The following is a 26,248-nucleotide window of genomic DNA, read 5'->3' as shown; positions in this document are numbered from 1 at the left end:
CGGAGATCTGGTGACTAGATATTTTATATCAACGGCTCGCGGATGAGGAGCGGTTAAGGATGCCACACCAAGGCGGTCGTCAGAGGAGTTGGCTAGTGCTTGGCAAGTGCCCCTTCTTTTCCCAGGGGCTAGCCCTAGAGAGGGCACAGGAAACGGCGATGACATGGGTGCAAATATTAGAGACGTTTTGAGGTAAGTTTGATGAGTATATTTTTATGAACAAAATGCAAACAAACGTCATGTATACAAAATGTTTTTCGAAGTTGTTAGAGTGTAAGAAGGTAGCAAGCTAACCAAAACTAGCTAATTAAACTAGATGCTAAATATCCCAAGAATCCGTTAGCTTCATGTCATTAGGTGGGTTTCCATCTCATGTTTTAATGCACATTTCTATATATTCGCATAGAGAAAATGCGCATTAAAACATGGGATGGAAACCCACCAATTGGACTGACCAATGCGCAAACTAGTGAGAAGTTAGCATTAGCACTAGCGCTGTACTCGACTGATTTACCATCGTCGTTCGGGAATAGCTATTTGATCAGTTATGTGGTTGACATAAATGCCCGTTATCAGTCCAGAGATAACACAAGCACAATCACACTGTCATTTGGTTTAATTAGACATCCGGAATGTCTGGATAACTATAGCTAAACTATAACTATAGCTAGGGATGAGAACCGATAAGATTTTAACGATTCCGGTTCCTTATCGATTCCTGCTTATCGAACCGATTCCTTATCGATTCTCTTAACGATTCTTATAATTGGGTAAGGGGTGAAAAAAGAGCACAAACGGGTTTTTTACATTAATGTTCTTTTATATAAATTTCTAGAATGTTTACATACACATTTAAATAAAACTTACATAACTTAAATAAAATGTGTTCTGTTTAATATAAACGTTCATAAAAATAACAATGCTCCTTCCTTTTGTAAAAGGGTATATTATTAACTGAGCTGCCAAAAAAATATAACTAGCAGTGGCAAAGACTATTTACAATTTTTGTACAGAAAAATTTGCATGTCTGCCTTCTCTGGGAGGATACGCGATCGCTCAGGGCTAATTGTGTCTCCAGCTTGACTGTATATTTTCTTGTAGGTTGCTTGGTTGTATTGCTAATAGCGAACTATTATGCTTAACGCTTCTAATAGCAATTTAGAGTCCACTACAAACACAATAACGTACTGAAACATACTTACTTGTATCATGTACAAACTAGGCACTCAGTATATTTAACACTTAGCTATTGCTGCCACTGAATTGGCTACGAGAAACTTATCAATATCGAACTGTCAAACTGAGGGAGCTGCACGCGTAATTATTAACGCAGTCTTTTGTACAGCCTAACCCTACCCTAGAACCAACATAGGGGAGGCAAGCACTGCCCCTGCCTCTAGCCAACGGCTGAAAATAGAAGATTCTACAGTTAAGCTAGCCTAGTTATGTAAGTTATATACAGCCACGGAAAAAATTAAGAGACCACTTCAAAATTATCAGTTTCTCTGGTTTTACTATTTATTGGTATGTGTTAAAGTAAAATGTACATCTTTGTTTTATTCTATAACCTACTGGCAACATTCCTACCAAATTTCAAATAAAAATATTGTCATTTAGATAATTTATTTGCAGAAAAATGACAATTGGTCAAAATAGCAAAAAAGATGCAGTGTCTTCAGATCTCGAATAATGCAAAGAAAACAAGCTCATATTAATTTTTAAGCTACACAATACTAATGCTTTAACTTAGGAAGAGTTCAGAAATCAATATTTGGTGGAATAACCTTGATTTAAAATCACAACTTTCATGTGTCTTGGCATGCTCTCCACCAGTCTTTCACATTGCCGTTGGGTGACTTTATGCTACTCCTGGCGCAAGAATTCAAGCAGCTCGGCTTCTTTTCATGGCTTGTGACCATCCATCTTCCTCTTGATCACATTTCAGAGGTTTTTTATGGGATTCAGGTCTCGAAATTGGGCTGGCCATGACAGGGTCCTGATCTGGTGATACTCCATCCACACCTTTACTGGCCTGGCTGTGTGGCATGGAGCATTGCCCTGCTGGAAAAAACACTTCTCAGAGTTGGGGAACATTACCAGAGCAAAAGGAAGCAAGTTTTTCTTCCGGGACAATGTTGTACTTTGCCTGGCTGAGGTTTGTAAAAGACCATAAGGATTGACCAAAGCGGACTGGAGGGTCTCCTAGTTCGTCTTCTCTGATGAGTCCAATTTCACAGTAGGTGCAAGACTCTGTGGCTTGTAGGCCTCTCCAGGTCTCCGTCTAACCATCAGACGACCATGTGTTGGGCAAAGCTGAAAATTGGACTCATCAGAGAAGACGAACTAGGAGACCCTCCAGTCCGCTTTGGTTCAATCCTTATGGTCTTTTACAAACCTCAGCCTGGCAAAGTACAACGTTGTCCCGGAAGAAAAACTTGCTTCCTTTTGCTCTGACAATGTTCCCCAACTCTGAGAAGTGTTTTTTCCAGCAGGGCAATGCTCCATGCCACACAGCCAGGCCAGTAAAGGTGTGGATGGAGTATCACCAGATCAGGGCCCTGTCATGGTCAGCCCAATTTCGAGACCTGAATCCCATAAAAAAACCTCTGAAATGTGATCAAGAGGAAGATGGATGGTCACAAGCCATGAAAAGAAGCCGAGCTGCTTGAATTCTTGCGCCAGGAGTAGCATAAAGTCACCCAACGGCAATGTGAAAGACTGGTGGAGAGCATGCCAAGACACATGAAAGTTGTGATTTTAAATCAAGGTTATTCCACCAAATATTGATTTCTGAACTCTTCCTAAGTTAAAGCATTAGTATTGTGTAGTTTAAAAATTAATATGAGCTTGTTTTCTTTGCATTATTCGAGATCTGAAGACACTGCATCTTTTTTGCTATTTTGACCAATTGTCATTTTTCTGCAAATAAATGATCTAAATGACAATATTTTTATTTGAAATTTGGTAGGAATGTTGCCAGTGGGTTATAGAATAAAACAAAAATGTACATTTTACTTTAACACATACCAATAAATAGTAAAACCAGAGAAACTGATAATTTTGAAGTGGTCTCTTAATTTTTTCCGCGGCTGTATGTCAAAGTGCTCGAAAAATTACCAAATTTGCCAGGGACATCAAGCCTGTAACCGTCCATCTTCGGTAGAGTTTTTGTCCATGGATGGAGCAAAATGGCTCTGTAGCGCCCCCTAGAACATTGCAAAAAACCCTGCGCATTGGGGTTATTTTGGCGTAGCTTGACGGAATTCGGTACGCGTCTTCGTCATGCTTGGACGCACCAAAAAGTCTCTCGATGCCATGGTGACAGGTCCACAGGAAGTCGCCATTTTGAGTGGAAGATGCGTTTTGACGCCGTTTGCACACCTCGCATCTGATCGAACTCCTCCGACAGCTTTAATGGTAACGCCTTGAACTGTGGTCCGGCTACTCTTCAGCCATGGGCGACTAAAAGTTATTTTGGATTTTCTCATTAGTCGGAAGGTGTGGGCGTGACAGACCCTCAAACTTTGCCAACTTGTTAGTGCTTGCCACAAAACACAAAGTCTCTTATAACTGTTGCGTACATTGTTTGATCCAGAAACAATGTCTTAGGGTGGATGCTGGATCCAGCCCGAACGCGTACATATGCCTGACTGGTATCACCTATAGCGCCACCTGTTGGTGGTTGGAAACTTCACTTTGTTTCCACACCACATCACGCATGTGATTGAACTCCTCCTACAGATTAATGGAATAATGACTTAGGCTAAACTCTGCAGATAAGATAAAGGCACCACGAGATGAATCAACAAGTTTCGAAGGTTTATTCCACGTACAACCTATAGGGAATCAGTTCCTTATCAAATGAGACAGGGTAACGGATTAGCTTTCAATGTACAGTATTACTTTTTATAAGGTCTGCCATGGGAGGTCACAGATCACTGGGGTGTGGTACAGTTCAGAGGTAGGACAGGGGAGGTGAGTGGGAGGGGAGGGGAGGTTACCCCAAGGAAGGTTCCGGAAGGTCAACACACAAAGGCACAAAAGGCAACATGTTAAATGGACTGGTGTGTATTAAATCACCCTGGCTAGAGGGGAAGTCTGGAAAGGTGACAAGGACTAGTTTGCATAGGGCCTCACCATAGGTGATCAATTGGCAAATGGCAGACACACACAAAGGAGAGCCTGCATAGTTGCAATGTAATTGTAAATATGTGAATCAATGGTAATATCAATTTCCATCAGTCCCCCATTTGAATATGTAAATATTCACATTTAAAAACAATAACCTACTCAGCCATCTCAGGTGTATGGGACTTCTCTCTGCCATGCTCACACCTATGCAATGATTCTACGCTGAGGAGTTGACCCAGAGGCAAAAGCCTGTACAGTAACTGGCTTGGAGTGGACGCTGGTGACTAATACAGAGACATTCCATTGTCTTGTAGACGGCTAAGATAATTGTGATTGCCAGGAAGATACCTACCAGGCCTGACACCGCTGCCCACACTCCCCTGGACGTCTCCAAGGTTATGTGGGACGGGCATCAGTATAACCTGAGGGCATATTCCGGCAGATCCAACAGTTAGTATTATTTAAGCTCTCTGCATAGTCAACCACAATCCCAACAGCCAAGTTTTCATGGTAGCTACGAGCATAGGCAGGGAGGAGTGCCAAAAGTAACGTACATAAGGGGTGAATAATATGGTATCCCACGGCCGACCAGCCCGAATATTTAAAAATAAAGGAATTGAAATGGATGTGGAGAATGTTTCAGACACCCTGCATTAAATGGAAAATAATTCCGTCTATTTTGAGGGGTTGGTCACAAACGACAGGATGTTAGCCCTTCTCTCACAGGCAGAAGCGAAACCTCATTTAGAGGGGAAATTCTTCTGCAGTTTTGCTGTGCAACAACTCTTATTGTAAGCTGTGAGTGATATCTGCGCATCCACCAACCCAACTCACCAAATTAATTCCTTTCCCTGCACAGACTACTATATTAACATATGTGAGCCTAAACATTCAAGGGCAATTCAGTTCATTTGGGTGGTAATGCCGGCAAAGTCCAGCTTGGAGAAGAGGTTGAAGGAAATCCGTGGTTGATGTTAGGACCTCATGTAACCGCGCCTTGGGTGTGACTGAGACAGTTGGGGGGGGGGGGGTAAATGGTAAAATCCTCCTGGTCTGCGACGCGCCCTCTGGACCCAGATGATGGAGATGGGGTCATTAGCCTGCGACTGTAGCGGTCAGGAGGTGATGGTAGAATCCTCCTGGTCTGCGATGCAATCTCTGGACCCAGATGATGGAGATGGGGTCGTCAGCCTGCGACTGTAGCGGTCAGGAGGTGATGGTAGAATCCTCCTGGTCTGCGACGCGCCCTCTGGACCCAGATGATGGTGATGAAGCTGGTTGCAACAACCTGAGTGTCTCCACGTCCGAACAGTATCTGAGGAGACAGGAAACAGGTGACAGTATGCATAGCAGAGGCGGTTGGCAGAGCAGAGCACTGATTGACATAGGCAGATTTATGGAATATGCACATTACATTTCACAGTAGACAAAGACAACCCATGGGACATGAACATAAAGACGAGCATGGCCATACCAGACCTACTTACATATCAGGTATGACCGTCAGAAGCAGTAAGTTAGTACAACATGCAACATTTAGCCGGCGGGTAGTCAAGCAACCTCTTGATTTGGGAAAGATGGTACCATATAGATTTTGATATGCACGTGTCCACTAACACTGATGTGGGAGTGGCCAAACCTACTGGGCAAGGTCCCTTAACTTATCATGGAGTCTAAAGCATCTTGTCTTATTACCAATGTAAGCATTATATAAAAATTCCAGATCAAATTGAGTTTTATCATCTGTTCTATGCTGGAAGGAAAATGCTTCAAAGTGGTCATTTTGGAGGGTTACAGACAATGATTTATTTTTCTAACATATTCTGATTTGTACATTAATTTAAAAAAAAACAGTAACATAGGGCTGTTAGTGTTGGAGCTAATTCAGCGACGCCTATATTGACTGTTACTTTCGCTTTTATGTCTGCTTGATCGTTCCCCTCTTGTTCCATACAATACACTGTGCGGTAGTACTTGTGAGAGCAATGCCACGACAGTCGTGATTTTGCTGGCGAGACTAATCGGTGTCTATAGTCGTCAAGTATCCCCTCTTTTTCCAAACAGGTCTATAAGAAAGGGCTGTGTGGAAAACATAATTGTCATTCAAATGTGTTGTCGGCATCTGTTGAGCTGTCCCCTATTAGATTGCAATAAACCATTGCCTTCTTTAAAATAATTATTGAGAGGTTTTGCGATGACGCTGTAGTCGGGAATGTATTACGCTTGTAGTTCAATAAGCCTAGAAGAACGCAAACCTGAAACAGTCGTGGGTAGGCCTACAGGCAATTTACAAATAACTTAAATTCGTTCTGGCAAGGGGGCTCGACCGTGGCTACCAATATGTGACAGAAAGTAATTTCAGATAGCCCAATCGGAAGGTTTGCGGAGATTCAGTTTGACTCATTTACATTTTACATTTAGTCATTTCACTGACGCGTTTTGTCCAAAGCGACGTACAAGGGAGAGAACAATCAAGCTAGGAGCATCAAAACTTGGTGTAACAATATATAACGACATAGAAAGAAAAAGAAGTGCGGCCTGTTACTGCATAAGGGCAGGTTAAGCCAAGGTGCCAGTTAGGAAGGGAGGTGCTCTCTGAAGAGTTGGGTCTTCAAGAGCTTCTTGAAGGTAGAGAGGGACGCCCCTGCTCTGGTAGTTCTTAATGCATTTATGTCGAATTAGGAGTTGCCACAATCATGAGCTTTGTGTGGGGATGCTATCAATAAATTATCACAATATTGCAGAATACACGAAGGTGCACATGAATTAACGATACTAATAACTGATTTCAGCGACAATTTGGTGAATTTGGATTTGGGAGTAAAAGGCAAATAATCATAAAGCCATTAACTATATATTAAGCTGAAACATAAAGGGGGGGGGGACCTTGGCTCGTTAAAAATCGTGAATGGGTCAGAGAAATGTGGCTGGAGCGCTCACCGATGTTTCGGGGTTCGGGCACATAAACGTTTCTGAAGCAGAGGCCACTAATCATTATGCTGACTGAGGTTTAACGTTCATATGAGCAAATAATTCGTGCATTTGCTCCATGAGTTTAGCATTTCTGTTGAAATTAGATCTACGGTGTTGGTGACGCTTGGGGCCGGGTCTGAACGTCTTGTTAGGACATTTGTCAGCCCAGTGCCCATCCTTTTTGCATGCAAAGCAAGATCCTCGCTTAGGAGGGCTGTTACCTGCGGGAGTAGGCATGGGAGAAGGGGCTGTTAAATTTGCATAGGGACTGGGGGAGTTCTCTGTGGCACAATCAACCGCGGCTATGAGGCCGACATATTCAGAGAGTGCATTCTCTCAGCTAAACTGACATCAATTCGCTGGCCCCATTGTATAAAGTCAGGCCAAGTGTTGAGCGGGGGCAGGGTGTTAAAATATCGGGCCTTCAGTTCAGATTTAAGACCTGAAATTGCAGTGAGAATCATTACATCAGAATTGAATATAACCCAGTCTCCCGTCACCTCACAGTAGCGCCTATAGCGATATTCGAAACGTTTAACATAATCAAAGAATGATTCTTCCTCAGCTTGCCTGAATGCACATAAATCAACTGCGTTGGCAAAGCCATTTCGTGACAATTCTTGTTCACTATATGTAAAACAATGGTGATAGTTTGCAGAAGCCTGTGAGTAAGTGTCCACTGGCGGTTCGTGTCCCTGAAGTTGAACTGGAGCCATAGGGGCGATCAAAATCTTCGGGCCAGGAACAACGGGAGAGCATAGGAGAGCAGAAACAGTAGGCTACTTGAGTTAGTTGCATGGGTGGGAGGGGGTGTAACCTCTAGTTTAACTTCGGCAACAGTCGCATTTTTGTCCTGCTCTGCATCGATAGAAAGGTTAAGATCAATTAAAATACCATTTTGCTTATCAATCAACAGAGCGCACAAATACATTCCATATTTTGCCTTTTTCTTTTCACATTTTAAATCTGACCACCACTCCAAACTCTGTCCAATAGCCCACTCGCTACTCCATCCATCTCTTTTCATTTTATCGCATCTCCTCTTTTGCGTGTCGAGAACAAAGCGCGCTAAAGAGACAGTTGTAGGTTTTAAAGTAGCCATATTAATCAGACCAAGAGATTGCAGCGACAAGACAACCAAGGGAAAACACAATACAATGCACGTGAAACAGACCAAACAGATTGATTCACTATGGTCCTATTAATACACTAGAAGGTAATTTGTAGCGAACGGGACCTTTCTTTATGCAGAGGCCGGTTAAGCAGATGAGAGACCTCTTTCACATCCGTACAGTACCCAGTTTATTTAACCGAAAGCTTACAATGGTAGACTTCTCAATTTGTAAAGCGTTACAAATAGAGCCAATGCCGCTCTCAAGACACAGTTCGTCTCGCACTCGTGCCTTCCCAATAACAGCGTCAACACAGTGCTTTTAAAAATGCATAGGTCTACTAAACGCCGAATGATAAAAACGTCTGAGATTGTGCATGTAAAACACGTCTCGATCACGTTTACTAGTCCGCGCGGCACAGTGTTTAACCTAAAACACGCGCTACAGTCACGACTCTAGTACAACGTTCGGCACGGTTTGCATAAAAACACGCGCGTAACGATAACGTTGTTAATTTCTGGTTTAAACTGGAATCCGATGCCTGTGCACTTTACGCCTAGCGCTGGATATGTAAAGAGTTGAGGCTAAATTAAGTGCTATATATTTATGCCTAAATTGCTCTGTCTCTCACCCCAACACAAGCTCTGCACACAGAAAGTTGGTAAAAAGCTTACCTGTCCCGTTTCACAATGTTTGAGCCTTGGCCTTGATTCCGCGCTGTATTCGGGGAGTTATTAACTCTCCAGCTCAAGAAGGACCAAATAATGGAATAATGACTTAGGCTAAACTCTGCAGATAAGATAAAGGCACCACGAGATGAATCAACAAGTTTCGAAGGTTTATTCCACGTACAACCTATAGGGAATCAGTTCCTTATCAAATGAGACAGGGTAACGGATTAGCTTTCAATGTACAGTATTACTTTTTATAAGGTCTGCCATGGGAGGTCACAGATCACTGGGGTGTGGTACAGTTCAGAGGTAGGACAGGGGAGGTGAGTGGGAGGGGAGGGGAGGTTACCCCAAGGAAGGTTCCGGAAGGTCAACACACAAAGGCACAAAAGGCAACATGTTAAATGGACTGGTGTGTATTAAATCACCCTGGCTAGAGGGGAAGTCTGGAAAGGTGACAAGGACTAGTTTGCATAGGGCCTCACCATAGGTGATCAATTGGCAAATGGCAGACACACACAAAGGAGAGCCTGCATAGTTGCAATGTAATTGTAAATATGTGAATCAATGGTAATATCAATTTCCATCAAGATTTAATGGTAATGCCTTCAAATGTGGTCAGGTTACTCTTCAGCAATGGGGAATTAAAAGTTATGAGAGTCTTTTACAAAGTTTGAAGGGTGTGGGCGTGGCAGACCCTCAAACTATGCACTCTTCACAACTCCAGTCACTTATAACTTATGCATATATTGTCGAAAGTGCACGAAATTGAAAGTGGTGGATCATTATGAAACCCTCTGAATGCATGCCAATTTTGTCCATGGGGGGCCATACAATAATTTTATGTGACTGTACACCAACTGGCCTGTAGGTGGGCTGACACAGTTTTCTACGAATATCCCGAGAACTGTAGGGCTTAGGAGGGCCACATGTTTTTTGTATGTTTGTCTAAAGGGGCCATGTCAACCCATCCCATAACCACTCATTTTATGTACAGCGCCACCTACTTAGAAATGAAAACGCAAACATGAGGTGATGTAATTGCAGGTATCTCTGGCTTACATGGTCAAAACTGCACCATAATGCATGGTCAAAACTGCAACAGATACACACACATAGAGTGTGTTCCAACCCTACACTTTGCACTAACCCCTGTAATACAGGGACCTGAAGTACAGGGCCCTGACATCTACAGTGCACTCCTCATCGCTCAGGGGGTGCTTTATCAAATAGAAGCACCTGGTGGAAGTGACGGACGCAAATCTGCTCGCGATTCCCGGGAAAACTAAATAGCCAGCTATCTTGCATAACTGCCATGCAATTCTAATGGTAACGCTACCTAACTTGGTATGCTAACTGCCGGTAGCCTATACATCGTGAAATCAACCAAAACACTGATGTCACTGGCATTAATGTTAGTAGTACATTTAATATCAGTACAGTTGTTTAACACTGTCCAATGACTGACATAACCATCTGTCATTTATTTAGATGCACCTTTTTTCGGACTAGCCACAGGCACTGGGTGGGGGAATAGCCCGATAGCTTAGCATATCTGCCATGCAATTCGAATGGAAATGCTACCGAGCTTGGTATGCTAACTGTCGGTAGCCTATACATCGTGAAATCAACCAAAATACTGATGTCACTGGCTTTAATTTGATAATGGCATGTTAGTAGTACATTTAATATCAGTACAGTTGTTTAATTACTACATTTACGGTCTGTAGCCTGGTGATCTACAGCCTCTGCCACCTTAGCCACCGCTAACCATCATGTCCGCCATTGTTATCGTTATAAAATGAAAAGCTAGCTTTGGCTCCTCCTGTTCCGTACGTAGCCGTTAAGGGAGAGTAGTGACCATCAAATAACCCTAGATAAATCGACCGAATTCAGGGTATGATACGGGCATTTTCAGTGCCCTGCATTCTGCTGATTTTGTCAGTGTGGCCCCCTAACCCCTGAAAGTCGGGGCTCGAAGGGCTCAAGTGGTCGACATGGAACACACTCATAGGCTACACAGTAGACACAGTAGACAAATGTTGCAAATCAAAACCCAACCCTCAGTAAATCCAGAAAAAAAAATAGTCTCTTGCAAACGATTTACATTCGTGCCGATTAGAACAATGTAGGCCAGTCGCAATGTCCCTTTTCAAATAAACGCATAAATAAAATATATCGGCTATTTCCTGTATTGTCGGAAATGACGACACACATTAAACAAGTACCAGCTTATCGCTGTAGAAGGGGTAAACTCTGCTAGTGAAATTCGCCAATTACGAAGCATATCATACAATTTCATATGAAGACAGCACAGCTAAACGTACATTTCTGAGTCGACAGTCAAGGTATCCAAGGATTTCTTCCCTGTTTTGAAATGGTTGTTTGTTGGCTAGCTAGCTAACGTTAGCTGAAACAGTTTCTTTAGCCTGTCCACCTGTCACCTCGATGCCTTCAATTACATTAATGATAAATGGAATTTTTGTACAGTTTACACTTGAATGCTGACCATGTATAAGTAATTTCCCCAGTAATTAGATATTATTAGCAACCTGAAGTGTTTCACGCTCTGGCTGTTTAAATGTGCTTGCAAGAAAACTAAGCATATTGTCTACTATGGACAGTACTTGTGAGCTAACATTAGCGAGCTAAAATCATTTACTGCCAGTTTGATGTTTTGTTCATGATTTTGTCAACACGCCAAATGGTAATATTAAAGTGTTAGTTAGATCGTTGTAATGACGGTCAGAATGAATAACAAACTAATTACGTTTGCAGCGACCGAATTACTCCATTAACTTTGTACAAATATCTTCTCTGGCAACAACAGTCTGTGGGCACTATTGGTGATTTAATGTTTATAATTCGAATTCACGAAATTTATATTTATAATAGGTCGAATTCACGAAAACGTCTGAGGTCTAGCATGTTTACAGACATGGACTACGAGTTGGAGGAGGATAAACTGTGAGTGATGTTTTATTCTGTCGGGGTTATTATGGAGTAGTATGAATTTCTCAGTAAAGAACACCTTGACCAATTGCAATGTGGCTTTTCTGGTATTTGTATACTGTTGTATAAAGTGGCAATGCATGAAATATATTAATACAAAAATGAATGGTAGTTATCAACTGCTGTTTTTTCCTACACAATAAGGAAACGTATTGAAATGTTGAAAAGACAAGTAACATTAGATATTTATTCTAGAAATAGTATGTGCTGTACCTCACTTAGGGGTCAGGAATGCATTACTAATATCGGATTTTTCTGACGAAGTGGGATTCCAACAGTCCCTGGAACAGTTACTCTACAGAAAGATTCACAGAACCTGATCGGGATCAGCATTGGAGGGGGTGCTCAGTACTGCCCCTGTCTTTACATTGTACAGGTAATGGATCAGGACTAGACACATTTACGCCCTTGCCAATCAAGACATTTTACTTTTCAAGTACCTAGATGGAAGCTATTAATTTAAATATGTCTGCTTTTGTACAGACAGGATTATGGAAGGTCATGATTGCTAATGTATTGTGTACACAATGGATGTTTTTTTTTAATCCCCCCTATATTCTCAGGTCTTTGACAATACCCCTGCGGCATTGGACGGGACATTAGCTGCTGGTGATGAGATCACTGGAGTCAACAGTAAAACAGTTAAGGGGAAGACCAAAGTGGAGGTGGCTAAAATGATTCAGGTTGTGCAGGTACTGTACTTAAGGTCATACAGGGATACTCATAAACCAAAGATTTGAACAACTCCACCCAGCTTTGATCATTACCATGACAGTAGTCATAAAGAAGCTTGTTAAAACATGATTTATTGTCTAAAATTGAAAAAGGTACTAGACCAAAATGATATTGTTTGTATCTTATACGTTTTTCTGTTTTTATGATATTTTTTTTTCAGGGTGAGGTCACAATTCACTATAATAAACTACAAGCAGATCCAAAGCAGGGGAAGTCTCTTGATATAGGTAGGTTCGCCTTCCTTATAGCAGGCATGCAGGAGTTGAGCACTATAGCCCAATATTGACCTTTTTTCCCCCGGAACACAAATGGTGTAGTTTACATAATGATTGTAATTATGATTATGCTCTATTGGCTGTTTTGTGTGTGAATTCATTAGTGTTGAAGAAGGTAAAGCACCGTCTCGTGGAGAACATGAGCTCAGGAACAGCAGATGCTCTGGGCCTCAGCAGAGCCATCCTGTGCAATGGTGAGAACCCACTAGTGTTGGCAGTCTCTGGACTGCAGGCCTTGTTTCATAGTGAGAACCCACTAGTGTTGGCAGTCTCTTGACCTTTCATACTGATATCTTGTGGATGTTCTCTTGTAAAACAAGTGTATAATGCCCCAGTTCCTTTGTTTAACTGCTTTATTAGAAAAAAAAATTCTCAAATGTGTTTGGGGTTCTTGCAGATGGACTGGTGAGGAGACTGGAGGAGCTTGAGAAAACTGCAGAACTCTATAAAGGTAACTCTTTAAAAAAAAAAATAATAATAATAATTCTTTGTCAAGACCTGATGGAACTGTCGGTGTAGATTTGAGCTATGAACCAACTGTTGGCTCTTAAGTGATCAGTGTCCTCCTCTCTTTTATCTCATTCCTCTGCGCAGGGCTGATGGAGCACACCAAGCGACTGCTCAGAGCCTTCTTCGAGCTCTCTCAGACTCACAGAGGTAAGGGTTTTATTGGGTGGGTTAAGTTAGCCTCGTGATGCCAGATTCTCATTCATGGCATTGTGCTATGTTCATTGTGAACGTTATACATAATAATCCCAGCAAAGACCAGGCTGTTGATTAGGGTTGGAGAAAATAATGTGATGCTTCGCAGAGATAATGTGAAAAATTCTGCATTGATGCAGGATAGTTAACGATGAATGAAAAGTTTATTTATAGATAACACTGCCAATACACACTACATGTAATCTTACACAACCGTACACTCACACCATGGGCAGCAACACCGTCAAAATTCACTCAGGCTGCCCAGCTACCAAGCTTTTGAAGCTAGTAGATATATTATAAGAACACATAGCTTTAATATAGCTCTGCAACTTGGCTGAATGCTAGTAGCCTTCTTGCTACCACTTCCTGCGGTGTCATTAGTCAAATACAATCCACGGTTCATTCAATAGGTGTACATGTAGACATTTATATTCAATAAAGGCTTTTTCTATTCTATTTCTATTCTATTCTATATACGCTATCATATTTGGCATTAGGAGAGCCAGCTGTTTTAGTATAGTTTTGATGTAAAGGACGGTAACTGAACTATCCTAGTAGAAGGGCAGAATTAGTTTTTATGGGAAAACTATTTAATTTTATAGAAGTTGTATTTATAATCCAATAAACTACAAACTATTTAGGATATAGAAGTAGGCCTGCTGCTGAATAATCTTTGAAAAAGGAGACGCTTCTGTGTAATGTTCGTCTTTCTAGATTTTTAAAACGTCTGTTTCATAAGAAGTTTAAAGGGAAAATAGAGTGTTTGTATTTATGAATAAAAGAAACAAACATGACAGACAAAATACATTGTGATCCATCGAGAATCATTTTATAATCAAATCCTTACCCTTTGAATTATAATCAAATTTAATTGTGAGGCCAGTGAAGATTCACACCTCTACTCTTGACCAGTAGGCTGGCTGAACCAGGCCAGTAGCTCATCATTAGCCCCTGTTATACTGTGGAAGGCGAAATACACGAATGTCAGCATGTAACACCTGCGCACTGGAACAACAGGACCATGTAATTAACATATTTGTCATATGATTATTTTGAATCTCATCTGCCTGTTCTGGATTTCAGCCTTTGGGGACGTCTTCTCTGTGATTGGTGTGAGGGAGCCCCAGGCTGCTGCTAGCGAGGCCTTTGTGAAGTTTGCTGAGGCTCACCGCAACATCGAGAAATACGGCATCCAGTTGTTGAAGACCATCAAACCGGTTAGGAAATGTCAAACTCTTCATCCACACACTCTCTATGTTTAGATATATTTTGCATAGGTTTGGATATTTTGGATATAAGAGGTCTTTAGATTTTAGAAACAGCACTGAATTGAATCCTTTTTCTTTTTCATTCAGATGCTTCATGATTTGAACACTTACCTGCACAAGGCCATCCCCGACACCAAGCTCACCATTCGCAAGTACCTGGACGTCAAATTTGAATACCTGGTAAGAAGCACGAAGCACACTTAATAACTTACTACATTACTTTTAGTTTGTAATGAATACTGCCATATTTATTTATAGATCTGATAAAGGCATAATCTGTATATCAAAATTAAATTGTGATTGGAATTTCTCCTGCTCTTGTCTCAGCTACTTGTGTACTGATAAACTGTATGTTCCTTCCCTAGTCCTATTGCTTGAAGGTGAAGGAGATGGATGATGAAGAGTACAGCTGTATTGTAAGCATTTCCTCTTTATTCTCAATTTCTTGAACTGAAGTTGGTTATGCTGTAGAGTAGCGCCAACAACATCAGGGTCATTGATTTAAACTGCAGTGAAGCGTTCCAACACAACACAACACAACACAACACAGTACAATTAATCACTGCACTGTGAAACATAAAAATGTCTCATTCTTATTGCCATCAACTATATGTGTTAAGCTAAGTCTCTCTCTCTCTCTCACCCTCACCAGGCCCTAGGAGAGCCCATGTACAGAGTAAGCACGGGGAACTATGAGTACCGACTGATCCTGCGCTGTCGCCAGGAGGCTCGTGCCCGCTTTGCCAAGATGAGGAAAGACGTGCTAGAGAAGATTGAACTGCTGGACCAGAAACATGGTCTGTTTCGCTCTCTCTTCATTGTCTCTTCTTTTTGTTATCCTCTTACTTCCTCTGCATTATATCTGTCCTCATCTCCTTCTGTGGCTTCCTATTGTTACTCCCATCCCTCAGTCCATACATGTTATTACTTCCTCTGAGCCAGCTGTCTGCTCTTTCTAACACTGTGGATTGAACAGTCTGGATTAAACTCATCAGTTCGCAACAAGCCTGTATCAAAAATGCAGTCACACATAGATCATAATGAAGTGGTTCTCTTGATTTCTCTCTCTAACCCCGCCCGCCCACCTCTCACTCACTTTTTTCCCTCCCTACCTCTCACGTTGCTCTCTATTTCTGTCATTCTTCCAGTCCAGGACATTGTATTCCAGCTGCAGCGCTTCGTCTCAGGCATGTCTCGTTACTATGACGAGTGCTACGCTGTGCTGAAGGAGGCCGACGTTTTCCCCATCGAGGTGGACCTCTCCCGCACCATGATCAACTACGGCAGCCAGTCACAGGCCTACACGGAAGAGGAGGATGAGGAGGAGGAAGAAGAGGAGGAAGAGGGAGACAAGGGCACTGCCCAGCAAACAGAGAATGGAGCGGAGAAGTTGATAGATGATGAATGAATGAATGATTGAATGAAGGAATGAATTAATGAATGAAGGGTCAGACAGTTACACACAGAGGCATTAGACATCACCCATCCCCCTCCCTCACAGCTGCTGTTCAGGATGGTGATTTGGTTTCTTTTGTTGGTCAGGTCAGGTTGTATTTATCATTATCAATCACAAAATGATGTATTACTTTCCAGGGATTATGTGGACCTTATGTGATTATAACGTCTGTAGAATCTTACAACACAGGGCCTTGACTCCTGTTAATTTAAATATCTCATATTCTACTATTGTACCAGAGTTCTTAAGCTTTGTCCCTTGCGTTAAGCACTTGCTTGCCCTCTGTCGTAGAGTTGTCCTTCCTTGGTATCTGCCTCTTCTCCTCAACCCCAGATAGTCTGGTGTTCAGGCGTTCAACATTGCCCAACAGCCTTGAATTTACCCCTAGGTCTCTACAGCTGTACACCAAACACCATATTCACCATATTCACCAAGTGGAAAACAAGGTTGTAGAGCAGTTTGGTTAACATGTATTTATTCCTGAGTGAGTGCCTCTTGCCTCTGCTAGATTTGTATTTTGGGGTGCCATTAATGTCTCACCATACTCACAAAACCCAGTCCAGAGGCAAACATATAAACGTGACCAAACAATAAATAGCAGAAAAAAGTACCTTTAAAAAAAAAAAAAAAAGGGTTCAGATGAAAAGATGATGAAAAGAAAACTAATTTGTATTGATTGAAATAGGGTTTAGAATAAGAATGTATTAGTCTTTACATGGAGCGTCTGTTTCTTCTTCTGCTGCTGAGCTGTATACATCCCTTTTAACATTTTTAAGCTTTGGCCAATTAACACTGTTACTTAAAAACAGAGTGGTGCAACATAATTCATTCAAGCTCCTCCACAGACTCAAAGATGATGAGAGAATATTTAAAGGTTCAGTCTGTGATTCGATTTCGGTTTCGCAAAAGTTTGTCAAGCACTGTGCTGATTGGCAGGGATTGTTTATGGTTCAGTCCAGCCCACTAGGTTTATAATATAATATTGAGAGCCAAATATTTTACAAAAGGCTGTTGCTGAGTTCGTTGTTGTAATTGGCAACAATAAGGTAACTTCTGTGCCCTAAAACTACTTCAGTGAGAGACCCCAACACCCCCATCCTATATTGAAATCATGTTAGGGGTATCCAGGGGCCATTTCAAATTCATTTTAGATTACATTTCCCAATGTGCTTACTAGTGTTGCACCGATGCCATTTTTTGGCTCCGATACCGATACCGATACCTGGCTGTGCAGTATCGGCAGATACCGATACCATACCGATACCACTCTGTTTGAAATTTGAAAAATATATATATATTTTTTTTTAATTTTTTTTTAATTTTTTTTTAATTTTTTTTTTATCAATGGTTTGGTCCCATGTATAATACTAGTGTAACAGTAAGAAAGTCAAATTACATTTCTTGACAGTTTCAGCACTTCAGACATAACTGAGGACTAGTCCTCTATAATTGATGGTTTACCTTACTGAGCAGCACAGTGGCTTTTCTGATTTTGAACACAATAGAGTTAAAGTTTGGTCAGTTCTTTTTTTTTTCTTTCCCTGTATTGTTTCTTTGTGTGTTTGTTTTGTTTGTGGACCAAACCATTGATAAAAAAAAAAAAAAAAAGTATCTGCACTATTTGTTGGTACTCGCCGATACCGATACCACCATTTTAGTGCTGTATCGGGGCCCTATCCGATACTGGTATCGGTATCGGTGCAACACTAGTGCTTACCATGATCTCAGTTCTTTATTTCACCAACAGTGAGATTCCACTTGCATTACATTTTGTCTTATTTTGACTGTCTGTTCATGTCTGTGTCTTTGTGCCTGGGAGAAATTGTTTTGAGATATTGTTCTCAGCAAGGAAAATGCCTTAATGTATGGCATTTTATTTTCAAGAGTGTGCTTGTTCAAGCAAGGGTCAATTCTATGGAGTAAAATGTTGCACCCTCCCTGTTTGAGCACTGCATTGCATGGTGGGCCATGCCTGTAACTGGATTGCACACTGATAATCAAGGGACCTATTTAATTTATTTATTTTCCTCATCCTGTTTTTGTTTCTTTGTTTAAGGCTTTTGTTTTTATTGAAGAAAATTCCAAGCTGTTCTTTTCTACAGAATCTTTGTCACTTTATTGTTTTAATGGTGTAAAAACCTTACTACTGATTGTGCTGTTAAAGATGACTTGCTTAAATGGTAATTATCCTTGTTTCCTTTTCATGTTATAGGTTCATGATGTAATACTTTTAGTTTTGAGTTTCATCTATGTTTGGTTTGCGGTTCCTTTTATGTTGCCGGTAAAGTGTGAGTGATTGAAAATGTATACACACACACACACACACACACACACACATTTGTGTATGTATGTGTATATTAAAGAGGAACTGTACACTTAAATGTGTTTTTTGAGCTGTAAAAAAATATATTTATATATGTCTGTACTGTGATGAAACACATCAATGCTGGTGTTAATATCGCCAAATTACTATTTGTATTAAAATCTGCATTTTATTGGGTTGAAAATGGCTCAACACGCCATCTGCTGTTTAAAATTTAAAGGATTAAGGCACTGGCCTCCATAACCAGGGATAGTAGGTTCGAGTCCCACCTGGGGTGTTCCGTTTTGGTCATAATAAAACAATCGTATTTGTTGATTAAAATCAACTCTATACCAGTGCTGGCGTAGATTCGATCGGTTAATACATCAGCTCGACCATTGACTAAACACTAATTGATCTCAAAATGAAATGGACGGCTCAGCGCCCCAAATGCGAGTTTCATTTCCAATAGCTGATCGAGACTCATTCACTGGGACTTAAAGTAATGTTAATTAAAATGTTACATATAATTCGATAAGACACGCCTAGATTTGAATGCAATAAATTGCACATCTAATAAAGGGAAGCGTGTTTCACATTACGTCACCATTGAGCTGGTCAGTGTTTCATCGTACGTGTCTTGTCATTGGTTTATATAGAGCCCGGCCCCCACCTCTATCGTTCCCGCCCCAGTGGCCTAATGGATAAGGCACTGGCCTCCTAAGCCAGGGATTGTGGGTTCGAGTCCCATCTGGGGTGTACCGTTTTGATCATGATAAAACGATCTTATGAGTTGATTAGAAAGATGTCCACGTAATTAGTGTTCGCACAACATTACATCACAGAAAAAATCTAATGGTGCGCCCGAAATTCCCATAAATCGCTGTCAACCAATTGGGATAAGTTCCTCATTGGATCAACCAATAAACATCCTTCCCTGTCCACTGCTTTCATTTCTCATAAGAGTGGTCTTGGTTCTCCTATTGACTTGCAGCGGTGATCGTCGTGAGTCGGAAACATGAGACTTAATAGCAAACTATTGGTTACTTATTTAGTGTCGGTGGAAATAGCTTTCGTCGCATCAGAACGTAAGTTAAAGGACACAAGTAGGCATAGTGTAAACAATCTTAAACCGTGTATGGTTCATGTTCACGTACCATTACCTATATAGATTTAAAGGCCACGGTGTCTCTTCTCTTCGTGGCCAGGACTTTAGCAGGGCGAAACCGAAATAAGTGCCGTTAAAATCTGGGTAAACTTCGAAGCCTAGCCTTATTGTTTTTTTAAGGAGCACCGACCATGCAGTCTGTTTTACACCTTACCAGGGAGATTTTCCAAGTAGCGATACGTGGTTTAGTGACAAATCTGGCTAAATTAACTTAGAGTAGCCTAAGTCCCCCGGCCGGGGTTAACCATTTACCCTCGGTTCATTTAACCATGGTTGTCACAAGCAGCATACTTGGACTTGGCGATGTTTTACATTGTTTGTTTTTTGAATATTTTAGGATTGCGATTGGCCACTGCTTACTGGGATGCTACCCATAAAGCAGTCCTTTTGAAAGATGGAGTGTTAGAGAAAGAGGGGGATGCTTATGGATTTTTCAACGACTCACTATCGAACACCGGCTGGGGAGTTCTGGAACTACGAGCAGGTTATGGAAAGACCCAAGAAACGGATGATATCACCTATTTTCTTGCAGGATACTTGGAAGGGTTCCTCACAGCTGAGTAAGCATTTCTCTCTCCGAATCACGTGAAACTGCTAGTGAAACGGTTACATCACTGTGAAGATTTTTTTTTCAGGCAGACCTATGACCACTACAACAATATGTACCCCCAGCTGATCAAAGACTCAAAGACACTGATGGTGGTTAAGGATTTCATGAAGTGAGTGTTTTTCCCACCCAAATTATTTCATACTGAAATCTTAATATGAAAGGACCAAGCAAGTAATAGTTGGTAGCTGTTCGCTTACTCTGAAATACCTTTATGGGATCTGTGTGTTTCAGTCAGCAAGATACCTGGACCAGACAACAGGTGAAACTGAACAAGGCATATCCATTTTGGCAGCATGTGGGCTTTCTAGTGGCTCAGACAGATGGACTTCAAGCAGGGGTTGCCCATTGGGCCAAAAGCCAAGGGAAAACTGTGAGTTATTTTAGATTTTTTCCTTGATAGCCACAGGCCTTGTGAAGAATCTGAAGAATCCACCAGAGGGATAGAAAAGGATTGGAGTGGGGTTTGGATAAAATAAGACTGTTCTTGTTTACTTGTTGTTGGCCCTTTTCAAATAATATATCCCCAATATGTAACTATATGTACCATATATGTCAGTTAGGGATATTATGGTACAATGGGCCCCTCGGTTTAGTGCACATCAAGGTTTTTGGGCCATGGTAACGGTTTGGTTTTGGTATCTTTATATTTAAGAGAAAAATTAAATCATCCTTTAAAAAACGTACTATTCATTTTGCCCGTAGACAAATTCAACTTTTTATTCAAAAATAGCAGCATGACTGACTAGGCCTGGTTTCTGGCCTAGGAATAACTCATTACATTTTGGAGAGGATCTGACTCACAGGTTGGCTCTGTGAATGTAGGTTCACGTTCTCTCTGTGAGTTGCAGCATTTGGCCTTCGCGGAGGCTTGCGCCCTTGTCACAAAGTGTTGTTGGAAGGCAACAGTGGGAGAGTTTTTTTTGTTTTCACTAACAAGTGGATTCTCCTTGCTCCACCTGGGATACAGATCCCTCTTGACCTGTCCTCTGCCTCTCTCCACAGCCACTGTCACTGTTTGCAGTGCAGTTCCTGAATGCAGTAGGAGACCTGCTGGACCTTATCCCTGCCCTGGTGCCTGGAGCAAAACCAACTCTTGGAGACTACAGACAGCCACCCATGGGTCATTGCTCAGCACTTATTAAGGTCAGCACTATAGTCTTTCCTTACCCCCATGGCAGTTCATTATATTACCTTTAGGGTAGGGTCAGTGGTGATATATGGTCGGTTTTTAAACTAGTGTGCCTCCTCACTCTTTCACTCCCTCATTAATAAGGCACTTGAGATTAATTAATGTTGTGTTTATGTGTTCATTTTTTTTGTTTTGTGAGTGAGTGTGTGTGTGTTTATGTATTTCGGATCCCATTGTCCTTACTTGTCTTCCTCAGATGCTGCCAGGCTTTGAGAACCTCCTCTTTGCCCACTCCAGCTGGTACACCTATGCTGCCACCTTGCGTATCTACAAACACTGGGACTTCAACGTGCAACAGCCATCGGCAGCCACTGGCAAGATGTCCTTCAGCAGCTACCCTGGTGTGTAAATCTACTTAGGACTGACAAGCAAAAACACAGTCCACACTATAACCACATCAGTAATGAACATCAGCTGCTTCCTGTCTGTTAAATGATAGTGCATGGATATGGAGCAAACGGATCGAATACGTACAGTATTTATTGACTTAACTGGTGACTATTTCACAAATATGAAAACTCCATTCATCAAACGAAGACATGGAGTATTCATTCATTCACAATACCTGTTCAACTGAATGATCTGTTTGTCTGCTTTAATGAGTAAGTTAGTCCAAAATATTCAGAAAAACACCCTTGCCAACACTAATCTGAATGCTCCAGGCACAGTTTTGTGTGATGGTGTCAGCTGTAATGGGGGTGACCATTCTTGTCTCTCTCCCTCTCTCACACCACAGGTTTCCTGGTCTCCCTGGATGACTTCTACCTTCTGGGCAGCGGCCTAATTATGACCCAGACCACCAACAACGTGTTCAACGCCTCCCTGTTCTCGCTGATTAAACCCAGCACCCTGTTTTCCTGGCAGAGGGTGCGGTTGGCCCATGGCCTGGCTCACTCTGGCGAGGAGTGGGCAACGCTCTTCTCCAAATACAACTCCGGTGAGAGGCAGCTACGCGTTTAGCCCCTTGCTCGTCGAGCAGGTTATTGTTTGTGTGGCCTGTTGTTTGAACTGCTAGCAGCTGTTGAATTCTCAATCAGTGTTTTCACTGATAAACAGCTTTCTCCCTCCCTCCTTGTTTTGTGAACCTCTTCCTGGGTTCTCTCTGCTCTGTTCCTTGCCTCTTTCCCCTCTGCTCCAGGCACTTACAACAACCAGTACATGGTGGTGGACATGAGTAAAGTGACCCTTGGAAAGCAGATTGAGGACTGGGCCCTGACTGTGGTTGAGCAGATCCCCGGCCTGGTGGAGTACTCAGACCAGACCCCAGCTTTGCGCAGAGGTGAGTGGCTAAAGCTTTTGGTTTACTTCTGCAAACACGGGCCGTGCTGTCCGCTTCTCAACAACAGCACAAAAACAGTTCAAACCACAGACGTTCCGCTCCAGAACAGACATTTTAAAAGGAGAATGTACTGGCTGTAGCATTGTTTGTCGGAGAAGCCAGTATTTCAGTTTAGCTTGTTACCTCAATCTCAGATGACATAATGGTCATTTTCTGATTTAGTACAGTACATTTATTACATATTGGTCCTTTAAAACGTCTTTGTGGTTTTGAAAGGTGTGGCTACATAACATGATTTATGTTAGTAGCTACAATATCAGTTGTCTCTGCTTGCCCTTGGTTGGCACAGGTTATTGGCCCTCCTATAACGTTCCCTTCCACACCGAGATCTATGAACGCAGCGGCTACAAGGAAATGTGGGAGGAACACGGGGAGGACTTCTCCTATGACCTCTGCCCCCGGGCCAAGATCTTCCGCCGGGACCAGGCTGGGGTGGCCGACCTGGACTCTCTGAAGCACATCATGAGATACAATGGTGCCCGACCCCTCTTGTATATTTGTTACTGCTCATTTATGTAGACTGTTTTCCGGTTGGCTTTTGAAGTTTCCCTTTACACTGGTGCTTCCCTATTTTTTGCTCATGCTTTGTTCCCTTTTCCATCATGCAGTTTTGTTCATTACTCCTGTGCCGTGTAGGTTTGGTTCTCTTTTGGTTTTAGAGGTCCTCTTCTTATTGGTTAGAAATTTTCACCCAACCACACAACTGTGCATATCACGTAGAAAGGGACCTGCTGACAGACTTGAACGTCATGTTAAGGTCTTTGTTCATCTTTTTTTCCCCCCAGATTATAAAAATGACCCTTACTCTAAAGGCCATCCATGCAAGACAATCTGCTGCCGCAATGACTTGAAAGAGAAGAACCCTTCACCAGGAGGATGCTATGATACCAAGGTAAGATTTCACTTATACTAGCCATCTACCGCTTGCCCTTCCCTTTGCTTTGATAAACTACACAACCTCCCCCCCCCCCTCTCCTCTCCCTGTTTATTCCTTTCAGGTGACTGACTTCAGCAGGGCACAGAAGTTCATAGCGGAGGCGGTGAACGGGCCCACCACACAGGGCGGGCTGCCCCCTTTCTCTTGGGACCGCTTCAACAGCACCGCTCACCAGGGCCTGCCCCGCGTCTACAACTTCAGCTTTGTCACTATGCAGCCCGTGCTCTTCACACCCTGATCTCTGTGTGTGGGTACTGGTGTGGGGGTGTGTGTGTGTGTGTGTGTGTGTGTGTCTGTGTGTGTGGGTAGCCTGTGCTCTTCACACTCTTACCTGCCCTCAGGATCACAGGCTGGGGGGTGTGGAGCACCATGGCATGATCCGAGGAGATCAGGGAGAAGAAGAGACCAATCAATCAAAAGCCATAGAGGGCAGTGGTCAGGAGAATACCCATTCATTCGGTTTATCTTTTTAAAAATCGCTGTGAGTGTGTGTGTGTGTGTGTGTTCATTCCTCTGTGTTTTATCCTGAATGAAACGCAAACACTGAGTATCAGTGGAGAATACTGCCATTTGACAGGCGCAAGACAAACTGTGCTTGACTTCGGGATTCCGGGTTTGAAAGTTTGACAATTTCTTCTTTCATTTCTTCATTATGGCCATATGGAGTGTTTTGTGAACAGCAGACACATAAGAATGTGTTCATTGATTTTGTGAAATCCGTCTGATACTGATTTGTGCAGTGCTCTCAGGGCTCATGATGAGATGCATTTAATAATGTTTTAGGCGTCCTATGCCTTGATTTCTAAGTGGATGCTTTTGTTTGTGAGACAGTCACTCGCTACTTTGCACATTCTTTGTTACATGATTGAATAAATATGAAGACGAATTCTGTGTGTTCCACACTGACATCATAGATAGACATACACACGTGCCACATTGATGATATATCCACAATATGTAGTAGCTTAAACTAAGAGGTTATTCAGGTAGATTTTTTATTTCCCATTTGCTAACAAGCTGGTTTTGTTGGTCTGATTTATGATGACTTAAGCCAGCTTTTCCTACCCACGTCTTTGATTCACACGAGTGAAATGTCACCAGAACATTTACGAAGTTTATATCAGGAATGTTTTTGAATATCCCTTTATATTCTAATCCCATACAGTTTTGGTTAAATTCTGTGAATATCTCCTCATGGTCCTCTAGGTGTTTGTTCAGTGTTTGCACTCGAAAAACTGCTTTTTCGTAGCCAGTCCAGGCTCTGTAAATGGGAAACAAACATAGTAGCTCAGACCCATCCCAGCCAATCATCACGGTGGTTCAGGAGCACGGAAAGGGAAGCATGTAATTTGATTGGCTATGAGCTCAAATATCAACAACCTTTAGTAAAACCAAATCACACACTCTGCCTTTAATGTGTTGAAACAACACGTACGTTTTGGTGGAGGTTTTGTGTGGCTGGAATCACCGCTTCACTGGAGCCGTGAATGAGTCAGCATCCACACTACGTGTCCACAGCTGCTGAGGAGCATCTCCGAGATGCCCGGGGTAAAACAACCAAATGATGAGCAAAACTGAGACGACCTGAAATGAGAGGGGAAGCAACTCAAACTGATGCCTGCATTCCTGAAACCCACGGGTGTCCAAATTTGACAGTAAACTTAACTTCATTTTGGGTTAGTTTTATCATCTTGAAACTCTCCAAATCACTTGGGGGCTGTATCAGTAGATCAATAGAAATATTGTAACTGTAGTTACTCCAAAAACTCTTTGATGCTCGGGCACTGGCAACCAAGACAGTGGTAGCCATGCAGAAAATGCTTCAGGCATATCTGTCAAAAACCTTTTTTTAAACAGATCAACTCTTTTATATTTATATACAGTGGTGGCCAAAATTGTTAGAACACCTGACAGATCTGAGAATAATTAGCTTTTTTTTGCCTCCAAAACATGATTTAATTTCATAATGTTCATGAAACATGCAGATGGCTGTTCTGAGCACAAAAAAATATCAGATGAAGTGAGTCCTACTGTTTTTAACCACTTTTAACTTTAATAAGTGGTACGTCCACCTTTTGCAGCAATTACAGCAGCACATCTCTCTGGCATAGAGTCAATATATTTCTTGAGAACTTCAACACAAATGTTATCCCATGCCTTCTGCAACTCAAGCCAAAGGCTTTCCTTGGAATTTACAATAGATCTGTCGAGTTTATTTTCCAACTTGCCCCGAATTTGCTTGATGGGTTTGAAGTCCGGAATTTGATAGGGCCGGTCCATCATTATCAATGTTCCAGCAGATTCCTTGTCGCCAGTAGATCCGGCAATAGTTAAAATAATGTTTAGGGTCATTGTCCTCTTGGAA

The 26,248-nt window shown here is 42.0% G+C and overlaps 2 protein-coding genes across 2 annotated transcripts; both read left to right on the top strand.

Moving 5' to 3' along the window:
- The first annotated feature begins 11,123 nt into the window (after positions 1–11,123).
- Positions 11,124–17,837, top strand: pick1 (protein interacting with prkca 1). Its single transcript, XM_080857019.1, has 13 exons — positions 11,124–11,235; positions 11,783–11,854; positions 12,164–12,275; positions 12,463–12,591; positions 12,795–12,861; positions 13,014–13,103; positions 13,307–13,360; positions 13,504–13,566; positions 14,698–14,831; positions 14,970–15,062; positions 15,248–15,298; positions 15,535–15,679; positions 16,031–17,837. The coding sequence occupies exons 2-13, from the start codon at positions 11,814–11,816 to the stop codon at positions 16,288–16,290; spliced, it is 1,239 nt and encodes a 412-aa protein (XP_080713145.1). The 5' UTR covers positions 11,124–11,235; positions 11,783–11,813; the 3' UTR covers positions 16,291–17,837.
- A 1,768-nt stretch (positions 17,838–19,605) lies between these two features.
- On the top strand, positions 19,606–24,774 carry plbd1a (phospholipase B domain containing 1a). Its single transcript, XM_080857017.1, has 11 exons — positions 19,606–19,728; positions 20,146–20,368; positions 20,444–20,527; positions 20,650–20,788; positions 21,421–21,561; positions 21,804–21,948; positions 22,344–22,544; positions 22,746–22,886; positions 23,236–23,421; positions 23,732–23,838; positions 23,945–24,774. The coding sequence occupies exons 1-11, from the start codon at positions 19,659–19,661 to the stop codon at positions 24,119–24,121; spliced, it is 1,614 nt and encodes a 537-aa protein (XP_080713143.1). The 5' UTR covers positions 19,606–19,658; the 3' UTR covers positions 24,122–24,774.
- Positions 24,775–26,248: the final 1,474 nt, after the last annotated feature.

Source organism: Sprattus sprattus (genome assembly GCF_963457725.1).
Source record: "Sprattus sprattus genome assembly, chromosome: 18".
In the NCBI taxonomy this organism is placed as follows: Eukaryota; Metazoa; Chordata; class Actinopteri; order Clupeiformes; family Clupeidae; genus Sprattus; species Sprattus sprattus.
This window is presented reverse-complemented; position numbering and strand designations above follow the sequence as displayed.